Source organism: Lagopus leucura, unplaced genomic scaffold (genome assembly GCF_019238085.1).
Source record: "Lagopus leucura isolate 7727_CA_CO unplaced genomic scaffold, USGS_WTPT01 Super-Scaffold_100015, whole genome shotgun sequence".
Taxonomy (NCBI): domain Eukaryota; kingdom Metazoa; phylum Chordata; class Aves; order Galliformes; family Phasianidae; genus Lagopus; species Lagopus leucura.
This window is the reverse complement of record NW_024962269.1, coordinates 6,451,693-6,472,985: the sequence shown is the minus strand read 5'-3', so window position 1 is coordinate 6,472,985 and position 21,293 is coordinate 6,451,693. Positions and strand designations below refer to the sequence as shown.

General features: G+C 38.7%; 1 protein-coding gene across 3 annotated transcripts; it reads right to left on the bottom strand.

Moving 5' to 3' along the window:
• Window positions 1-823: 823 nt before the first annotated feature.
• AP4E1 (adaptor related protein complex 4 subunit epsilon 1) lies at window positions 824-18,722 on the bottom strand. 3 transcript variants are annotated; one of them, XM_042875541.1, is made up of 21 exons: window positions 18,561-18,722; window positions 18,047-18,118; window positions 17,398-17,521; window positions 15,540-15,613; window positions 14,094-14,215; window positions 13,089-13,248; window positions 12,460-12,626; window positions 11,850-11,923; window positions 10,642-10,764; window positions 10,445-10,554; window positions 10,026-10,165; window positions 9,324-9,436; window positions 9,084-9,202; window positions 7,441-7,743; window positions 6,746-6,860; window positions 5,738-5,873; window positions 5,282-5,537; window positions 4,301-4,861; window positions 3,751-3,935; window positions 3,164-3,321; window positions 824-2,824 (listed from the first exon to the last, which is right to left on the bottom strand). In XM_042875541.1, exons 1-21 carry the CDS (start codon window positions 18,720-18,722, stop codon window positions 2,664-2,666), a joined length of 3,435 nt encoding a protein of 1,144 aa, XP_042731475.1. In that variant the 3' UTR covers window positions 824-2,663. The 3 variants fall into 3 exon arrangements, with proteins under 3 accessions (XP_042731475.1, XP_042731477.1, XP_042731476.1); XM_042875543.1 differs by having other exon boundaries at window positions 18,478-18,630; XM_042875542.1 differs by having other exon boundaries at window positions 2,737-2,824; window positions 3,154-3,321.
• Between the last annotated feature and the right edge of the window lie 2,571 nt (window positions 18,723-21,293).

The window sequence follows — 21,293 nt, the reverse complement described above, 5'->3', positions numbered from 1 at the left end:
GTTTCTATCTTCCCAATATGTAAAAAACATCAGGCAATATCATTTCCAAGCTACTTGCAAACACAGAAGGCCCTGAAGACAGTGCTATTCCTTACACAAATTTATCCTAGTTCCTCACAGGAGGGGCTGGGAATACCTAACAAAGTACTTTCACCAATTTTGACTCTGTCATTAAAAATACTTGAAAATACTTTGGCAACAGGAGAAGCTGATAAAAACAGGAAAAATACTGTTCCCATACAACTTCTCTGTTGACTCCAAAAATGTCCTGAACTCTAAGATGCCTGCAGCACACCACAGTGAAACAGTGAAACCTCCTGGTACCTCAGGCTCTCCAAAATGCTGTTAATCCACCTGTTCAGAAAGTCACTACACTCAGAGCAGCCACCAGTTGTCCTTGAAAGTAAAAGTCTTCATGCTAATTAGATCACACGCTCACAGTTCCTTCTAGCCCACTTCTACACATCTTATTTCACTTTCCCAGAAATCACATTAATCCTTCAAGAAAGAAAGGAAACCAAGTCACACACCCTCCCTAAGTAAAAAAATCCCTGCATTTTTCACACCTACCATCATTAATAACTCCATACCAGAAGTGGACAGCATCACTGCTTTGCCCAGTCATGCACTGGGGGTGAAGGTTAAGGACAGGAAATACCACTTCAACTATGAACAAGGCTTCACACTGCTGCATTCTGGTGATATCTGCAGGGCACCAAACAAACTGATTACTTCTTAATTAAACTACAAGAAACATAAAGACTGTGAGAGATTAAGAAAATTATAGCTGGGCATTCTAGAAATAAAGACTAATAGGTACAAATTCTGCAAAACCCTTTATGTGATGTAAGCATAATTCTCTTAGAACTGCATATTTATAGCTTACCATGTATTATCATACAGTGGAAAAGGTCAGAGAGCATTCACACGAGTTATAGAAGGCATTGCTTTTTCTCTTTTTTAAACACTAGACCAAACAACTGAAATGCTGACATGGTTTAAATGCATAGGCCAAAAACATACTTTCATTACATTTCACATAATTAGAAAAGTCCAACTGCATAACAGAAGTCAGATTTACCAGCAGAAAAATCATTTGCTGGAGATTATCCCACTATCAATCCACTTTCATCTATATAATCTTTCTTGAAGTGACAAGTAAACATTAAAGTACGCAGAACATTAAATATATTTACAGGTTCAGTGCACTTAGATTTCTCAACAAGGTACTGAAATGGCAATAGAAAAAGAAGGAGCTTCACTTTGACAATACAAACAGCATGACTTAAAGAAAAAAAGGAACCATCAGCACATTAACATTGTTACAGTGATTTCACAAACATTTACCAAAACACAGCAAACAGTGCTTTATTCTCCTTTCCAACCAGTGCTTATTGGGTAAGAATCAACAGAACTAAAAGTTAAAACTTCCTTGTTAATATTCAATTTCATATTAACATTCATGAAAGAGAGAATCCTACCACAGACATCATTTACATAACTTCTGAGCCATCCGGACAATTTTCGTGTTCTTAAATAAAACCACAGAAGATATATATAATTTTTATAGTATTAAAGATTTCATATATTGTCTAAATAAATTGAGAATGTTGGGTTTTCAAGGCTGTTAAGTTATTACTGGAAGAAGAGGAAACGATACAAACACATTCATCGTAAACACTGGACCAACTCAGAGCTCATATGCCCTACTGCAGCTCCCAGGCACGCACACACAGTACAGCCACATCTGTCATATTGAAGCTATTCATAATTAGAAAATGTAAATGAAGTTTTCATCACATGAATTTTCTTGGACAGAGAATCTAGCCATATTAAATATAAGGTGTCTGAAAGGCACCTCCATGATCTCAGACTTGATCCACATGAAACATCTCAGATGTGGCTCGAACACTGGGGTGCTGCTGACCCCTAAGGAAAGGGAATGGGACTGGAACATGGACAAAGAACTGCAGACAGGAAGTCACTGAAGAGTCTTAGATCCCATCCCATGACATGCTTTCAACACAATTTCACATGCCTGTCTCCTACCAAGATCCTACCAAGATGTTTCCGCTTACATACTTCAGTGCTAAGCCAAGATCATGGCAGGTGCATTACTCATTAAAACTCCCATTTTTAAAATATTTAATAGCTTTTGTTGCTACATAGGTTACTCTGTACCACCACCAATGTGGGACTCGTTGCCACCAGCAGTGCTTATAAAACAATTTTAGAAAAATTTAAGATAATCAAATGAACCTGGCAAGTGTTCAAGTCTGAGTGCATAAAAGAGATCTGTTTGCTTTAAAACCATATTTAGGTAACTGCTACAAAGAGTGACTGTTGACACCTACAAAAGCTGCATAATGAAAGTAAGTACTTTCAGTCATTTACAACAAAAGAAATTTACATTTCAGTTGAACAGATAACAGTACTTTATGGATTATTTGGTAGTCACTGTACAGTCCTGAGCACGTTTTTGCAGGCATATTTTAGGTCATCATCCTTCCCTCTCAAGTCCAAGACTAGTGCCGGCTGGAAGAAAGTTGTGAATACTTCTGAGAAGCATACCTTAAATTCACTTTGGTAATTACCAGCGTAACTCTATAAATGCTTCACTTCCTTTTTGCACCCCAAATAGATTAAGGCAGGTACTATTGTTATCAGGATTCTTCCATCACCTTTTGACACTGATAGAGCAAACCATCTGGAAGAGCAGAACAAGGTGATCTGAACCACAAAGCCAGCATCCCTGAGTGAGTACGACAGTGCAGCAGACATGGCACAGATGGAAGCAGCTGGCATGCCAGTATTCCCTCATTACCTTAAAATAACAGAAGCCACAGGATAAAAAGTGAAGTAACAATTAGATACAGCCATAGCATCATTCACAAACCTCTGATTTTTTTCCACAAACATTTGTATCTTTTCCAGACCTCTTCAGTATGCTTACAAGTTTGCCCCCTTTAAAATGTACTGTTTGTTTCACAATTATACAGCAACCTTTGCACAGAGCTGAGTAAGGCCAATAAAATCCCTATATGTCCCTGTGTTTACCATGCTCCCAGATGTTCAGTTTTGAAGTGTAAGGTACCTGTGTCCATGTATTTATTTCTCTAGAAAAATAAGTCAGTAAACAATCTTACAGCATACCTGCACTCACCTATAATATCAACAATGTGGAGTTTCAGCTTTTGATGCAGTACACTCAGAGCTGCTGAGAAGGAATCCTGAGAGGATGGAATTTTAATATTCTGTTTCACATCATTGGAAAGAGACAACCACAGCTTCCCAAAGTCTTCTGTAGTCATTTCCATTGGCCTAAAGTTCACCACAGATCACAGTAGGATAAGGTACATTAATCAGAATAAATCTGGTGTCCTAAAGAAGATTCTATATACAAAACTTTCTGAATAGAGCAAACATCAAACAAGTGCAGAGTAGTTTAAGTAAACCCCTGCTCTTCACAACTTATCATTAAAGCTTCTGTATCTTGCTTTAGGTTTCTAAATTAAAATACAGATTCTATTTATGCAAAAGATCTCCCTAGTTTTGTTGGGTTTTTTTTTGTTTGTTTGTTTCGTTTTTAAGCATGAAATTAACAAATTACTATTATTAAAAGTCCAATTACATTAAAACCAGTCAACTCAAGATGAAGCCTTGTGCTTTCATAACCAATACTTAAGACAATCCCGCACTGTCCAGTATTCAATTGAATATACACATCTTTAAAACTGCAGTTTTGCTTACCTGATGAAATCCAGCAATGATAAAGGTACTGAAAATTCAAGGCGAGTTTCCATTTCTGACTGGTAATTAACAAAGCCAGAAATAACTCCCTGTGTACAGACTTCGTCCATGCACACACACCTCTGACAACTTCCCATGCTCTGAGCTTCAATCACAGAAAACTGGCAGGCAGGGCTCTCCAGAATCTGCATCATTTTTCAAAAGAAACAGAATCTTAGTGTCACTGATTAGACTTGCATTCACTTTCAAACTAAAGGAAGTGAATTCAGAAGTGAAAAATTCATACGTATTTCTTACAGAAGCACGCAGCAGGAAATCAAATCAAGATGAATAAGAGAAATGATGCAACATGTACATATCAACTCACATTTTAACTTTAGTACAGAGATTTGTCATTATCTTTTAGAAGCCTAATAGTCATATCACAGGCTTGAAGGAAATGCTTAGAGAAAAAAGAATGTCTACTATATTGAACTAAATACCACAAACTTAAACGCACATGAAACAAAAACTTGCAAGTAAATCTGAAACACGATGGAAAGTTTCTTACCTGAAAATGTTCTTCTTTTTCAAACACTACATTCACAGCCTTAAGTGCAGACGTGTTTTTATTTGAAACAAACACAACGAGCAGCAAAGAGTCAGCTTTCCACACCTTACATAAATACAGAGCTAAGGCATCACTCTGACAAAGTTCTGCTACTTCAGAGTGAGGGAGTTCTTCCAGTTCTTCTGCTAAGGAAGGGAGCAGCACTGTTTTATGGGCATTTTCACACTGAGAACTCTGAGAAGGCTGAAGAATTTCAATATTACTATCAGCAAACAAAGACAATGGGGACAGTCTACTATCTGAAAGCTTGTCATCCAGCCCATGCTGTTTTACAGACTGAGGTGTTTCTTCCACAGTATCTGAAGAACAAAGGGAAGGTTTCCTTAATGTTGTGCGTTTATCTCCATCACACTCTTCTTTAGTAACAGGGACAGTATCAAGTAAGGGACCAAAATCTGAGGCAGCCCTATTTTGCATATCCAATGCCTCCTCATTACTTTGGGTTTCATCTATCTTTGATTTTCTTTTGAACTTCTGAGTAGATAAATCCACTTTCCCCATCTGAAAAGAAAGAAGGAAAATTGAACATGGAAGGAGCTTCTACCAATAAGCTCTGTAAATGTTAACACCGAAACAGAAGGAACAAGGACAAGTAACAACCAACAAAATTAATCAAAGAACAGCTCTTAGGGAAGTGTAACAAACTGGTAACAAAACCTGAAGCACAGTAGGTAAGAAGAAGGAAGTTCTACTGAATGGAATCTACTCTGGATATTGATCAAGCAATTTCAAATCTGTTTCATGCTTAACAAATGATCAGACTACAACAGTAACTTCCAATAGTTTTCCAGTGTCTTGGTGTCATCTGTCTAGTTCTACCAAAAAATGTCCATTTGATCTCCATTTCCACATAAGTATTTCTAATTGTAAATAAGGTTATATACAAACTTTTAACTGTCAAGTCACAGCAGAACCACTTACCAGGCTGACACCAGTATTTGATCCCAGCCCAACAAACAGTGTTGATGCCAGCTGCTGCTTTTCTTTTTCTTCCTCAGAGAGGCTGGAAACTTGATCAGACTGTGACACGGGACATTCAGCCACCCGTCCTGCTAATAAGCTGCTACACGACACAGTCTGTGGCTCATCTTCTTTCCCTACTTTGCTTTCTTTTTTTGGAAGATAACCTTCTTTGCCCCAGAGCTTCCTTACTCCTTCCAGTTTCAGAGTATTTGTCCTAAAAGAGGGGAAAAAAACCAAACAGGATAAGCTATGTGAACTTCGTGCTCATAAAAGCATGCCAACACTCTGCTTTAAACACCATTTGCCACTTTGGCACTTTAATTTACATAGTGAATAATGGAGTACAAGAGAACGCTTTCCAATCTGTGGAAGTTCATGAAGAACATACTTCATTTTAGAAACAAATTAACTCACTCTTTATGCCCCATCTCAGCACTGTTACCAGACGTATCAGAACCAAACGATAAGCCAGTGGGAGACTGTCTGCCAGCCATACCAGCCGAGGACACGCTTGAAGCAAAGGACAATCCATAAGGTTCAAAATTCAGAGCTGCAATACAGACAACCTTTTAGAGTTACAGTAAAGGCTCAAACAAGTAGGAAGGAACTCTTTCTGAAAAATCAATATGTTGTATTACAACACTTCTGATGCTATCCTATTCAGGATCCTATCCTGAATTAAAAACAAATCTGTCCACTTAAGTTTCATTTAGACATGAAAGATAAACGGCATAAATGATTTTATAGAGCATCACTAAAATATCTGCCAATTCTTAATATCTGCAGAGCAAAATATTGTATCAGATCTATGCTGTTCTGTTTGCTCATGCACCTACATAACACATTCTGAGCTCATAGCAACATATCCATATACCACCATCTGCTTTACGAACATTCTTGACACTATGGGCTATAAATTTATTTTCAACACGACAGGCAAATCAGGATTCAGGCCACCCACCTTATCTATGGTTTCTGAAACAAGATGCAGTTTGAGTAACTACTAAAAATTGTTTTAGACAGTACTTTAACATAAAGCAGTCATTGTTAGGCAAGAAGCAGAGCACAGACACTCCACTACAGCCGTGAAGCTATACAGGCTATAGCTCCTTTCTCTCACTTCCACTCAGTCTTATGCTTTCTTCTTCCTAAGAAGGAGGACAGAAGTGCTGGAGATCTGAGAAAAAAGAGGCCTCCTGATGCAGGAGGAGACAGAGCTAATAAAATGTCTGTTCCTTCTTGCTTTATTTATTTATTATTTTTTTTAATATGGATGTTGTTTCTTAAAGACCCTGTGTCATATTCAGATTCAAACACAAACCACATAACAATCAGTTACCTAAAAAAAAAAAAAAAAAAAAAAAAAACCAACTTCAAATTAATAAATTTCACTAGACTGTGAAATGGATGTTCTGTAGTCACCTTTTTCCTGAGAAAGTTTTTCCTCTTGTCTCTGGTGATGGGGCTTATATGGTGCTGCACCCCGGCCAAGTCCCTCAGCCACAAACTCATCCAGAAAAGATAAGGAAGCATCTACCTACAAAGAATTAAGGAAAATGAGAAAGTAACAAATACAAATTCTATTCAAAAGCCTGATATTATCAGAATATCTTCTCTTATCAGCAAGATTAGGATCTTTTGTCTCACACGCCATATCTATCGGTAAGGCTGCTGTATTCCTCACATCCATTAAAATGGTTTTACATACAGAAATTGTTATTCAAGTACACTGAAACAAACTTTGAGCTACAGATTTGTAACTTAAATCGACTCCTCCAATATTAACTTTTTTATATAAACACGAAAAAGCAGAGTGGATGTTCCCTAAAGCAGTGGATTCTACAATTGTATGAAAATACCAAAGGAAAGAAACCTGAAGAATACCATCCATAGTTTGTTAAAGCCACTTCAGCTTACTCAGTACCATGGCACTTTATATAAACATGGGGATGTGCCAAATCCGAAAAAGTGCACCTCAAAACTCACTTTAAGCAGACTAAAGACTGGCACCAATCAGAACTATCAAATATAATTCATCCTGAAAATGTCTTTTAGCAAAATATTTAACTTCTCAGAACTACAGGAAGGTTCAAGAACACACACTGCAGACTTCTTACCACCATGTCATTACAACTAGCATCAAACGGAAGCAAGCCCCTCATCAATACTTTGTCTTCACACAGATGCTTCAATTCAAAGGTATGTTGTCTCATGCAGGTATCTAGAGAGCTACTGAATTCTTGGATTAACTCGTCAACTGTTTTAGAGAAGGAGGCACGCGATGCTATCTTGGTGACTGCAGCCATAATCCACGCTTTAGTTTCAGAGGTAACAAAAGTCTTCCTCAGTAAGTTGTGCAGCCTTGTCAAAATAATTTCTGGATCAACATTTGTAGCGAGGCTGGAATATTCCCCCAAAACCTATGCACAAACAACAGAGAAAATACACACAGTCACACATAGCAGTGCTTTCAGTTTTTAAATTAGTGTGTAGTATCAAATAGTAACAAAATTAAATGCATTCTGCAGACCATCACTGATGCTAAATAACTGTTGTGGTTTAACCTGGAAGGCAGCTGAGCACCACACAGTCGTTTGCTCACTCCCCTTCTTCCCAGTGGGAAGAGAATTGGAAAGCAAAGCAGAACTTGTGGGTTGAGATGAAGTTATTTACTAAGATAGAGGAAAGGATAATTATTATGGCAAATACATGTACACACGCAAAAAAAAAATCACATGTTGTAACTGCTCACCACCCTTCAGTAAGTGCCCAGCTGGCCCATCCAGCAGTGGAAGAGAACAAGAGATGGACTCCCAGCCCCTTCAGAATTCCTTCTGCATGATGTCATGCTGTATGGAATACTGCTTTGCCCAGTTTAATTCAGCTGTCCCAGTTGTGATCCCTCTCAGCTCCCTGAGCCATTTGCTAAGAATGGCTTTGACTCTGTACAGCACTGCTTAGCAGCAGTTACAAACATCAGTTATCAACATTGTTTTCCTCCTAGCATCATACCAGAACACTGAAGAGTTCCTTCCAGCTGAAACTAAGATAGGTCCTCTTAAAAGGACCTTCTACACAAATAAAATGAAGAGATCCTGTATGAAGTAACATCTCTCTACTGGATTTGAGCTCCAGCTTTTTTAATTTTTTCAGTTTAAAGCTGACCAACCAACTAATAACTGCTACAACAGTCAGCACCACTGAGCTGGCTCCAACTGCTCCAAAATGCTGCTGGTTTAACCGATGCTGTATGAAGGTGCTACAAGCAGTTGTGAATGTCAGAAAAATAATCTGAACATCCAACTGCATATCAAGAAGGCATTCCCAGCATTACTGATGGAAGACTGCTCTACCAAAACTACACAATTAAACTACTTCCAATGTGCTTCAACAAGACTTAGTATTTTTTCCTGGCAAATGCTTGAAACGATCTTCTTGTTTGTCTTTGTAAATTCCAACTTAGCTTTACAAAAATCAAAGAGCTGTCTGAAAAGAAAGCTACACATAGTAATTAAGGCCTTACAAAAGCACAATTTGCTTAAACCACAGCCTCTTCCTCAGATGGTAATCGCAGCTCAAGTAGGTGCTAAAAAAGCAGCACAACCAGCACAGGGGCAGTTACCAGCAAGGCTAACACTGCATTTAATAACCACAGCCGGCCTAACTGATAAAGATGGAAAAGCTTTCAGCACGCAGGCAGGTCGATGCTGCTGCTAAACTCACAACTGCGTATTCAATTTTGACCATGCGTCCACCTTACCCAACTCATGACTTGAAGGAACTTCTGTGGATAGAACACATTTTCCTCTTCAAGTAATGCTAAATAAGACCGCACTGCATACGTTCGCAGCTGTTTATCTTCTTTTCCATCATCAAATCCTGGAAAGGAAAAAAGCATACTTCACTTGTAACACAAATGCCACTTGCTGCACCAAAACACGTTTTCAGAAAGCCAGATGATTAAATAACGTTTAATTCTTCAAATCATGTGATGATTTACCTTCAGCCAAAAGCCTCAGAAAGTTGTTAGGGATATCAGGATACAAAACATCGCCTCCAACTGAAAACACTGCATTCATGGTTTGGATGAACCACTCGTTGTTAGGAGCATACCTGTCCACACGTTAAGGAATGAAGTGCTAAGGCTTAACTTCTTTTTAGTTTGCTAATCACTACATTTTAAACTGTGAACGAATGAACAAATGGTAGTGTGAAAAAATGCTTTGATGAGGCTTCACACAATAGAAAGAGATCAGTTCACAAGACTTCGATCTGGAAATCTGCTTACAATACTTGGAGCTCACACTTGCTAACTATCTGGTGTATTCTTTTTAATCTGTTCATCCAGCCTCACTTAATGAATGATAGATCAGCTCTTTTCAGCAGTTCTGCAGCTGTTTTACTAAAGAATAACAACTGTTGTTAAGTACTCAAGAGAAAGCAATGTTGTTTTCACATATATAAATGTGAACAGCCTTTGCTAACTCTGGGGATTGAAAAACATTCGTTTCTGCCTTTCCTCAAATAAATCACAATGCACTTTACTGAATGGACACTTTCAACAGTACAGAAGAAAGAATACACACACTTCCTTGTTTGCATTTTAAAGAGCAAAAAGCACAACTGTAACACTTCGTATTTCAAAAGATTATGAAAGGTGCCTTGAAAGGTACCAAAAGGCATCTGAACAATAAAAGGATATTTCTCAGCTAGTTCTGCTATTTTGCCAGCTAAGGTGATGATAGCATACTCTTCCTTGGTTTCTTTTAAGTAGTCAAGCATCTTCTGAACAATGACAATCACATTATGTCCATTTGTAATTCTATATAGAATTTCTAAAGTCTGAAAGAGAAAGCAAGATACATGTAATCAGCTCTAATGACTCAAAACAGCAATCAGGCAAATAGAAACACTTGAGGATGATACCAGAGTGAGAGCAACTGTCTTGACCTAATGAGGCTCAATTGAAACATTCTGCTTATCTACAAAGTCTGTCACTATTGTTCATAACTGTGCTCTCTCAATACCTGAGGTACTGTATGCCTTTCACACTCTTATTTTAGAAAACTTACTACCCACTCTAAAAATAACTTAATCTGCACTGCTTAAAAATTCACTGACCTCCCTTTTAATAATGGGATCAGGATGGTCCAGACACTCAATAATTGTCATCTGGTGCTCAAGTGCCAGATTAGGATCCTGCTGAATAACACAGGTCAGAGCCTTTAAACCTAGAATATAAGCAATTGGAAATTACCTAAGAGTATGCATCAATACAACAAAAGTAAAAAGTCTTTAATGAAATCCAGTGTCCTTACCTAAGTATTTCAAATTAATTTGGGGTGATAAAACAAATTTTCCAATGCACTTGGCAGCCTTTTCAAGTAACTCAGATTTGGGGTAAATTGTATAAATTGTTTGGACACACTCAAACAAGATGGCTAGGAGAAAAAAACATAATAAGTGGGTATTAGATAATTATATTATGCAAAATTAAACAAGCACACAAGTATACGTGCTAGTATGATAAAACTGAGACTGAACACTGTTCAGTTAATATTTCAAAGCAGCCTTATACCCTGCTACTGAAGGATCTACTTCTAAAGAGCTGAGTATCTGTATTTCGGCTTTCAAGCAGATATTTTGTATACAAAAACATTTCCTTTTTGCAAACAAATGATATCCTCAAGGTATTCAATTCAATTGAAACTTGGAAATATACAGCTACCACTGTGATAAAGCTTTAATTACACAGCCTAGCAGAACCACTCCTTTTGTTACCATCCATTATCATGGGAAAAATGTGAAAGAACAAACTATGATTATTCTGGTTCGGATGGTTTAAAATGCAGTACAGATAAATACTGCCACAAAAGTGCACTACAGCAGGGAATGAGACAATTTGTCACAGCTCAACATAAAAACAAATGAACTGAGAACAAGATAAAATAGAAAACTACGTGGGGACCAGTTCTGTTGCAAGTTGACTTCATTTTTTGTTGCTGTTCCTGTCTAACAGAAACAATTAAACTGAATAAACTGAACATCTGGCAGAGACTTCCTCATGTACTACTGAAAGTTAGTGCCTCTCTCTAACTTCCCTTTTCAGTGGGAGAAGAACTTACACGATGTTTTAGAAAGCAGAAGCAGGCATTACACCAGATCTAGAGCTCTGGACCACGTTCCTTTTCAAAGGAAAAAAACATTGAAAACAAACCTAAATTCCCCCTCTGTTCCATTAGCACAGGTTATTTGGCAACATCCATGTGTCTTTACTTTAAAAGATAAAATAACAGGATGGCTATGTCCTTAACATACTGTGAAACAGCTCTTAGGGCACCAGGAAATCAGACGTGGCTGCTTGGGGAAACACTGCTGTACAGAAATATATCACTTGTTTCACCATTTACTAGTCAGACACCTAAGAACACAGCTAGATTTTCAGAAGTGCTGCATATACATTTTCACATGCATAACATGCTCACCCACTCAGCCTTCCCAAATACTGATAAAGACTCTCACCTACCATAGGTAATATTATGATTTATCTCTGCTCTTCTTAGAGACTCCTCCAAAACATCATACATCAGCTCACTTGTCCTGTTTAACAACAAATATGTACAATTCTTACTTACAGCATGTAGTCTAAATTTCCAAGCAATCTACATAACAATATCAAAAAAACCTAACACAAATTATTCATACCCACAGATTCAATTTAACATGCTAGAGTTCAACAGTTCATCTCTAAATGACATCTAAATGTTTATGGCTTTCAGAAGAAACAACTGCCATAAGAATAAAAGCATCTAAGCAGGAAAAAACACCAACTAGGTACTCTTTTATGTGGCTTTTCACCATGTCGTTTGTTAACCCAGTAACAGAAACTCCAGCAAAAACATATTTCAGGCATATTCCATAATTCCATTAATTGCCTAGACAATTCAGAAGCTGAGAACCTAATTTTTCAATTTAGAAGGTACCTGCTCAGTGTATTGGTTGATAATAAAAATGTATAAGAAGTCCAACTCTAAAATCCTCTTATAAAAAAGGCAGACAAGCTGTTCATGAGATAACAGTCACAGCTGCATCCTTTGCACTTTCAGAATACTAATTACAGACAAAGAGCTGATTACCTTGGATCATCTTTTCCTAACAGCCCCAGTATTCTTAAAAGCTGAATTTGTAACCATGGTGCTGGCACGCTGTGATAATTGAAGTCAATAGGGAGCTTCCCTCCCACTACCTGCTTTAGGATGATTACAAAGCTCTCTGTCAAGTCTTTATACCCAGACGAGCTTTCCTGTGTAACAAAGAAACACAACAGAAATACTTTAAATACAGCACCTCAAAAGCACGATCTACAGACTGAATGCAGTTAAAGTAGCCACCACTTCATTTCTTTAAATCCAACTTCTACACTCTTCCCACAGCATCTCTTCCTTAAACCTACGCTGGTTTCTTGTACATTTGCAACAAAGAGTGGATGTAACTTCAAAGCAAAGGGAAAAAATCATACTGAATTCTTTAATGTTCTGTAGAAGATAAACTTTGCTGCCAGCTAAGGATGCCAGTGATACTGAAATACCTGGATATGCAAGAAGCGTCTGTCAAGCTAAATGGAGAGCTAGTGCAAACATAACACATCCATCATCACTAAGTTAACTCTTCTAACAATTAGGAGTAATACTTTGCTACAAAGCTACAGTACACTAATGCTTAAAATAAAAGATACAAGTAGCTCCGAGAGACGACTCTTGCCTACCTTAATCATTTCGAGATAAATATGCAAAGAAGCAGCCATGACTCCAACATCTCTGTCACATAAGGCTTTCCGGAACTTATCATGAATATGCTGTACTTGGTTAGGAGCAATGAGATAGAATTTGTATAAAGCCTGAACAGCTTTTCTTCGGATAATTTCCCTGAAGAAAAACGAGATTTTTACAAACCAAGACGTTGTGTATTTCAGGAACCTGACTCAGAAAAACAGAAAACTTGTTCTCATTTCTACAGCAAAGTAAAATTACAGGATCAGCCATCAGAACAGCGTGACACAGGGAGAGAGGGGAATCCCTGTTTTACAGTTTTGTGACCGAATGACTCTGTAAATACCACCTCAGTGAAGAAGCAACACAGCTAACTGAAGAATTGAGTGGTGTCTACTGTCAGATTGACAATTCTCCAAAGCAGCCACTCGATAAGCTGTGAAATTCACAACTACAAATCGCCTGTGGTCACACGTGCAGCTCCAAAGTCTAGGAGTTACTGAGTGACTCTGCTGTTTCTTACAGCTCTCTAATTAGTACAATGCTTAGAATGTTCCATCTTCTGGGTATGGGGAATGAAAAATAACTCAAATAAAGGTTTTGGAACTCTTCAGATACTCTTTTACCAAGAAAGCTACAATAAAGAGTTTCATAGAAAAGCAGCAACACTGAAGTTCTACAAGAATCCCCATCTGATTCTCCATAGACTCTACAAACACGTCTTCACCAACATATTTACTAAAAGGAGTCCAGCAGACAAGTTAAATTACATTGAGCTACTCAAAGCAGTTATAAAAGAAATGACTTGTCCAGTACTCTGCAAAGAGTACAAACAAATGAGATAAGAGTAAACGAGAAAAATGGAGAGGAACCACTTCTGAAAGTAATGACTAAAAAGGCCAAATTAAGAGAAAAAAAAACATCAGTTCACAAAAACCTCCTACAAAATTAAGTCATTCAACCTTACAAGGCCACGTGCAATTCTGTAAGCATATACCTACTTAGAATGCTGGAGTTTGTCTTCAATCAAGGGAAGAACAGCTGGAATCATCTCCCGTGGAAAGATCTGGCTGACAATGGTTAACGCCATGCTCACCTCTACTAGATTAGTGCTCTGTAAGTCCTATTGTAATCATTGAAATAAGACCATCATTTTTCATGTAGACTTCAGTTCTGCACAGACACCCCCCCTTTTGCCAGCAGGCTGGATCTAGCCCACCACAGCAAGCAACCTGCTGGTAACCAGCCTGTTGTCTGTTTGTGTTTGAGAAATGTCAGCTCTCACTGAGCTAACCAAGCTCTTCTTTCATACACAAATCAGGAGCTTCTCACACTCACCTTATGAAGCTACATTCATATTTTAAATGTACATGATTTCAACAGACTACAATCAACGTTTGCTTGCTGAAGCAGTCCAATCATTACAAAACTATGCCAAGCTCCCCCCTGAATCAGTGAGATGAGTCACACTTCATACTGAAGTCAACAGTATTCTGTCCATTGCCTTTCATCTAGCTCAAGAATTTAAAAGCCCAATTTTATTGGCAGTTACGTATTTTTACACTAACTTATTATCTACGCCTCAGAAGAGAATGCCAATTCACAGTCTGTCCCCAATACAACTAAAACCAGAAGGTACAGCTCATTGTAACCTAACACCAAAAAAAACAGCCACACCATACAAACACAGAGTCATGAAATAAGATCAGAACCCTTTTTCAAAACAAAGCACACACATTTCAGACGTCCAGCTCACAGCACTGTTCATTTGGGCTGTTTGCCACAGATAGTTCTGGTGCTCATTTTGGTTTAGCTCCTTGTGGACTCTCATTTCTCACTTCCTCCCACAAACACCAGTTTCAAACTATATTTTTAAGATTATAAAAGTTTTCTACCACAACAGTAGAATGAGCACCATTTTCAGTCTACAATGGAGCTTACTGCAACACAAAAGTAATCCTTACATAAAAAGTCAGAACTGATAACTGAGAGGCAGCACTGTAACAGAAAAGTATGAACCATCACTTTGTGACGGATTCTCAGTGTCACAAAGCATATTTCCAGTTTCTATCAAAAGAACTCTAAGAGAACTCAAAGAAGCTAACAGATACCTGCTGTCAGCTAAAAGCAAACTTTTACACAAAATGTGCACACATAGTTCCTTTTGAAGTTTACAGTTTATACAAGCAGTATATCTTATACATGGATTTTTTATGGTGCATCACCTGTTTACAATTTAAAAAAATATGGCTTCAACAAAAGAGGCACTGAGATTAAACAAAAAAAGCTAGGGGAAAGCCACTTCAAATTCTAATGTAACCAAAGAAACAGGAACTTTAAGAGCTTGAGATGTAACTCGTGAGTACACAGCTGAGATATTGTATGAAATAAATTAGGAAAAAGTGGTCCAAGGTTAGATTACCTCCAAACCTTCAAAAACACTGTACCTTCACAACTGTGTTCACAAGCAGAAGTAGCAATTCATGATTTTCATGGAGAAATAAAGAAACTGCCAAGTAACCTATAAAAGAAAGCAGCCTCCATTACTACTCAATAAGTAAGGAACTTCAAGATAGAAAACTGAATCTTGTCTGTAATACAAGATGAGTTAATTCAAACAATTAAAAAAAACAACAAAGCCATTGCTGGATGACAGCAGCTCATGTTTGCTTGGAAATAAAAGAAAGTCCTGATGTTTGAAACATTTTTAAGTTGCAATGAAGCTCAATAAATAATAGCCAAGAAACCATACCATGTCAGAAATACGATGCTGTTAAGAGCTAAAGAGCAGCCAAGAAATTCAAGAGAAAGCAATTCTTGGAAAGTGAATGTCTTCTCTGTTGATAAAATCACATTCCTACATTGCAAATGCACTTCTATTTGTTTCTCTTTCTTCAAAAATTAGAGTTTCAAATGTAATACTCAGCGTTGAATATAAAATTATTTTCCTTCCCTATGCCAAAACTCCCTCGTTACTTAACAATACAGAAGAAAAACTTCAAACTCCACATAAGAAACATGCCAGAAACCTTTTCTTCAGAAAAATAAATTCTTCTTCATTTTAAACTAAAGGAGTAAAAGCAGAGGCTTGAGGAGCATGCCACTACTCAGAAATGCAGTGCAACTATTTGTCTCAGGGATGGGTCTTGTTCAGGGCTTGATTCATTTAGAACTTAAAGATCAAAATGAGCAACTTAGGCCAAACTGCACCGTCTGGATTATCAGATACCTGAATCTATCTGATCAAGTGTAGTTTCACAAGCAGGTCAGCACCCCTGTAGAAATTTATTCAGGCTAATACAGGGAAAGAGAGTAATGTATCTTGATTGAATCAGCTGACAACGATTCTTCAATAAAGACTTTGGCATATGGCAACAAGAACAGGTAAGAGCAACCTTATGTATCACATTTAACTGCAGGATAAAATAAACAACCAACCGAATTCAAACAAAGGATATCAAACAAGCATATCTCACAAGACACTGCCTTCCTTCTGTGTATGCTGACATAGCATTGCTTGGAGTTAAACCATTTTCTCTGCAAACAAGAAGAAATGTCTTCACTAGGCAGCTGAATCAGCAACTGCAAGAAAACTCTCCAGCAAGACAGGCTGACTGCTACTTCAAACAACATCTAATGGAAGAAGTTCTATAGCTAAACTGGCAGGGCAAGGAAACAAGTCCCAGGAAGTTTCAGAGAAATCTGAAATAGCCTTTCAGATTTCCTCATGAACTTGTGCACCTACATTCTAAGGATCTCCCAGCTTGGCTCATCTCCTACAGCTGTTTCTAAACTAAAGAATACCATCCTCAGACAATAAAAACAGACAATAAAACACCTTACTGCCATTAGCAAAGAGGCCCCAAGCTCCTTATAAAAACTAAAAAATTATCTGTAACTGAAATGCTGGGAAGGCAGTACCATGTTTGTGGAAATTGTGCCATTCACAGCTTTCCTCTTAGAATTCTTAATAAAAAAAAAAAAAAAGGCAGACCCTGAGAAAAACTCGTATTTAGTTTGAAGTTGGTTTTTAACCATGTTTGTGGTAAATGACTCGTTTATTACTGCTGCAACTCAAAATACTGAAAGAACTGATGTCTGAAAGTTATTTCTCTTGCCTCCTGCTCTCCAAACTCACAAACCAGGGATTTAGTTACTTTCAGAAAGAGGACAGACTATGAAACAAGGCAACAAAGCCAAAAGAATACTTTAAATAAGTTGTTTTTCTACATGAATTACAAATTCTTCTAAGAAATCTTCACAACATGATTTGAAAATATTAAGGCTACAGCCATGTACACATACCAACTCTTTTCTCCAAAAGATTCCCTTGCTGTGCAAGCTTGATTGCATGGATATATCCAAAGGAAGACTCATATCCCAGCATTTCACAATAGATGAGCCTCACCATACATTCTTTCATCAGTCTCTAAAAGAACAAAAATAAATTATTGAAGATCTTCAGTCTTGCTTCATACTTTGCTGCTCTAACAATGTTCAAGTCATCAACAGGAACATACAAACATTTCCGTAAGTTCCTTAACACCAGATTATTTCTCATTTTTCCATTATGAATGCATTTATGTAACTCAACATTGATTTCTGAGCACAGCAGCAGAATTCTCCAGATAACTCCCTCAAAGACGTTATCTAGTTTTGACTGCCATCCACATAACAAACACCAAATTAGTTACTGAGTTATCTGAAGCGTTAGACAATCTCACTAACACATTTTTTAACCAGTCACTACATCAACTTAAGTTATTATTATACTTGAGGCAAAAGAACAAAATCACAGTGCCCTAAATGTTCAACCACAGTGCAAACCCACTGACAGCGGCCCTTTCTCATGTCAAAAACTGAGCAGCTATGCAGTAAAAAATTGTCAGTCCACTGGGCAATAAGAGGAGGCTGGGGAAACAGCGGGACAAAAGCAACCACTGGCACAACTTACAAGCGGGGTCGTGGGGGCAGAAACCATTGCTTTCAAACTGGTTATTTCCTGCTGGATTAATTTTTCTTCCTCCTAGTAAAAAGAATTAAACTTGCCTTAATTCTGTGTAATCTTTTGAGACAAGATACGATTTAAAAAAATAAAGTCAAAGGACGCATATTCACATAGCAGGACTCAATATTCTCAAAAACAGCGCGTATCTGATTCACGGCAGTAACGCCACACAACGCGTTTCAGCCTCAGCTCTTATCACCCACGTTCCCGCTCCCACACACCGTGCCCCACGCAACAGCACGACGCCGGGCACTCGCTGCACCGAGTCACCAGCGGTTCCGCAGCCCCGGGCTCGGGGCACCGCCCGCCCCTCTCCCTGAGGCGCCCCCGGGGCGGTCTGGCGGGAGGGAGGCGAACAGCGCGACCCCCCGCCTCACCTCAGCGGCCCGCGGCGCTTCGGGCTCTCAGAGAGAGACAGAGGCCCGGCCCGCAGACCCCGGGAGGAGCAAGAGGCCCGTACATGCTTGGAGGTGAGCGCCGTGACGTTCCGGATGAGGCTCCCGAGCCGAGAGGAAGCCGACGGCCTGTGGGGGCCGCCCGCACCTCCCGGCCCCGCGCCCGACTCGTGCTGCCCCAGCAGCGCAGGCAGCGCGCCCAGCGTGCGCTCCACAACGTCGCTCATGGCAGCGCCGCCGCGGCCCGCGAGCCCCAACCGGAAGCGAAGGACGCGGCCCCGCCCACCTCAGTGCGCATTTCCGGGGCGCCCGCAGTGGGACACCGCCGTCGGCCGGCAGGGGGCGCTGCGCCGGCCGCTGAGGCGGGATGGGACGTGGAGATTAGTGGCGTGGAAGCGGTGCGAGCTGCGGTCTGTTGTGTCAGTGCCTCCTAAAACGGGCGGGGAAACTACTGGAGTTGTCTTTCTCGCAAGTAAAAACGGTTTCGCTATTCCCAAAACACGTCTGGTCAGAAAGTCACGCTGAAGTGAGAAGCCATACGATGGTTTCATGCCAGAAAAAAGCCAGACGGGAACAAACAGAGCTCCGCACGTGTGAAGATACTGGAAGCTGGCATTTCCACGAGGCGAAGCTGAAATGCTGGCATTTTGTAAAGCTTTTCTCCTGTAAGCAGTGCGGTGGCTGAGGATATCCCTTCCCACCCAAAACCTTCTATTCATAGTGCAGACATCGTGCAAAATACATGACTTACTGTTAGAAGTTACAGATTTTCCTGATGCCTTGCAGAAAAATCACCAGCAGCTCTTTTCCATTTTTTTTTTTTTTCTTTTAGGCAATAGAGTCCTTGGAACATCATTTGCTATAATATGAGATAAAGCAGAGAAAGCACATCCACTGAAGCATGGAAATATTACCATGTTGGCAAGGTGGGCTGGCAGTGATTGTTGGCTTTTTCTTCTTTCATCTCCTTTCTGTTTTCATCAGCTAGATGGAAAGCCTTGAAGTGTGGTTATAAAACAACAGTAAAAATAGCACTGAGCAGCTGCATTTCAGCTATTTCTCAAGGCTCTGTATCAACTGTGTTCACCACAATAAAAACATTCTAATTGCCATTCCTTGTAATTTCTCCTTGGCATCTGATAGGCAAGTAGTATTCTTTCTGGCTCGTGAATCATTACTGGAAATAAATAGATCTAGAGTAGAAAATGAGCTGGTTCCACTTGAGCCAAAATAGAATCCAAAAAATAGAAGAGATTACGTGCTTCACTGGATTTTCTCTGCACTGTGGAGTGTGTAACAGTACGTGATGTAAATGCCAAATAAAAACAGAGATATAGCGAGAGTTAAAGACAGCACTTTTAACTTGTCATTTTTCTATGATGATTAAATGCATTTTGTTGTAATTAGCAGCGATCATTTGCTGTCCCATGCCATAGAAGCTCACCAAGGCACTAGCAAGGAGTCAAATATGCAAATGTAGAGCATGGCATTGCAGATGCACTCAGCGTTTGCGTGTCTGCATGCACCTCTATGCACCATCTGCTGAAGCAGAAATGATTAGTGAGTGTCTCAAGTCTTAGGCTTGGCTTCGATGAAGGCAGGTTTGGAATTCCTTTCTCTACCCCACTGTCACTCTCAGCTGCTGCGGAGTTCTGCACTGGTTCTTGTTAGAGAGGCTCAGTGAAGCAGAAGGTGATTTAGCTCTAGGGAAATAACAGACATTGTAGAATTGGGAGATAACATTAAAAAAAATTCTACATTATAGAAATAGAAACATTTATCTCATAAACAGAAGTGTATAATGTAAAACATGCATTGAGATGCATTTGGACATATCACTATAGACAAAAAGCCAAATGTAGACATATGACACAAATAGGTATATTTTTAACCAACAAGTTTTTTGCAGTATTATCATCAACTAGATGTTAGTTCCTTTTCTGACTTCATGTATTTACAGCTATCTTGATTGCTGTGTATTTAAAGTACATTTACTGCTTTGGTATTGCATGGTGACGTTTCTCTGAATGACTAAAGTTTATGGTCCTATAAATGGATGTGTATTTTCAATGTATGGTGGGAAATGTTGGAAGTGGGATAGAAATAAATGTCAGAAAGAGTAAACAAAGAGAAAGTTTTTTTTTTTTTTTTTTTAACTCTTGAGACCATCTGATAGGCAATGAACTATTGAATTAATACAAAGCTGAGATAGAAAGTCAAACCACATTAAAGCGAGAAATGATGTTTTCATTTTTCAGTTATTCAGGATTTCTGCTGATGTATATAAACATGATTAAGATGGCAGAGTATGAAGACACTACTTTCTTCTGGATTCTGCTTCTTTTCTGTGCTCCTAAAAGGAAGAAAAAGAATCTGTTTAATGTAATAATTTTCCCTGTAAGTTGTCAGGCAATGTGTACATTAGGCTTTTTTTAAATTATTTTTATATACAACCATGCTTGAAATGTTTTTATCTAAAATTCCCTATAATTTCTAACTCTGGAACAGCTTCACAGATAGAAGCTATATTATAGTTGAGGATTGAAAGTTACTTTCTTTCCTCTATTGCTCATCAATTTAATGAAGCAATCCTGACATAACCTAGAGCATCAGATCTTGCCAGTATTTAATGTAAATATGGAAAGACAGGAGTATTAAGTATAGTGGTTGCTAGCAGGAAAAGAAAGAAATTGCAATGTTTTCTAGTTGTTGTTGTTTTTCTTTTTTTTCTTTTGTACAACTACTGGTCATTCTCCTAACCGTTGTTTTTCCCAGCTTATACTATAATAATATCATAA

Excerpts from the sequence above, each read along its gene's own strand:
- AP4E1 (XM_042875541.1), bottom strand. The coding sequence starts at position 18,722 with ATGAGCGACGTTGTGGAGCGCACGCTGGGCGCGCTGCCTGCGCTGCTG. Across the intron at positions 13,249-14,093 it reads GACAAACTCCAGCATTCTAA|GGAAATTATCCGAAGAAAAG; the intron begins GTAGGTATATGC and ends GTTTTTCTTCAG. Across the intron at positions 10,166-10,444 it reads ATCCCATTATTAAAAGGGAG|ACTTTAGAAATTCTATATAG; the intron begins GTCAGTGAATTT and ends TTTCTCTTTCAG.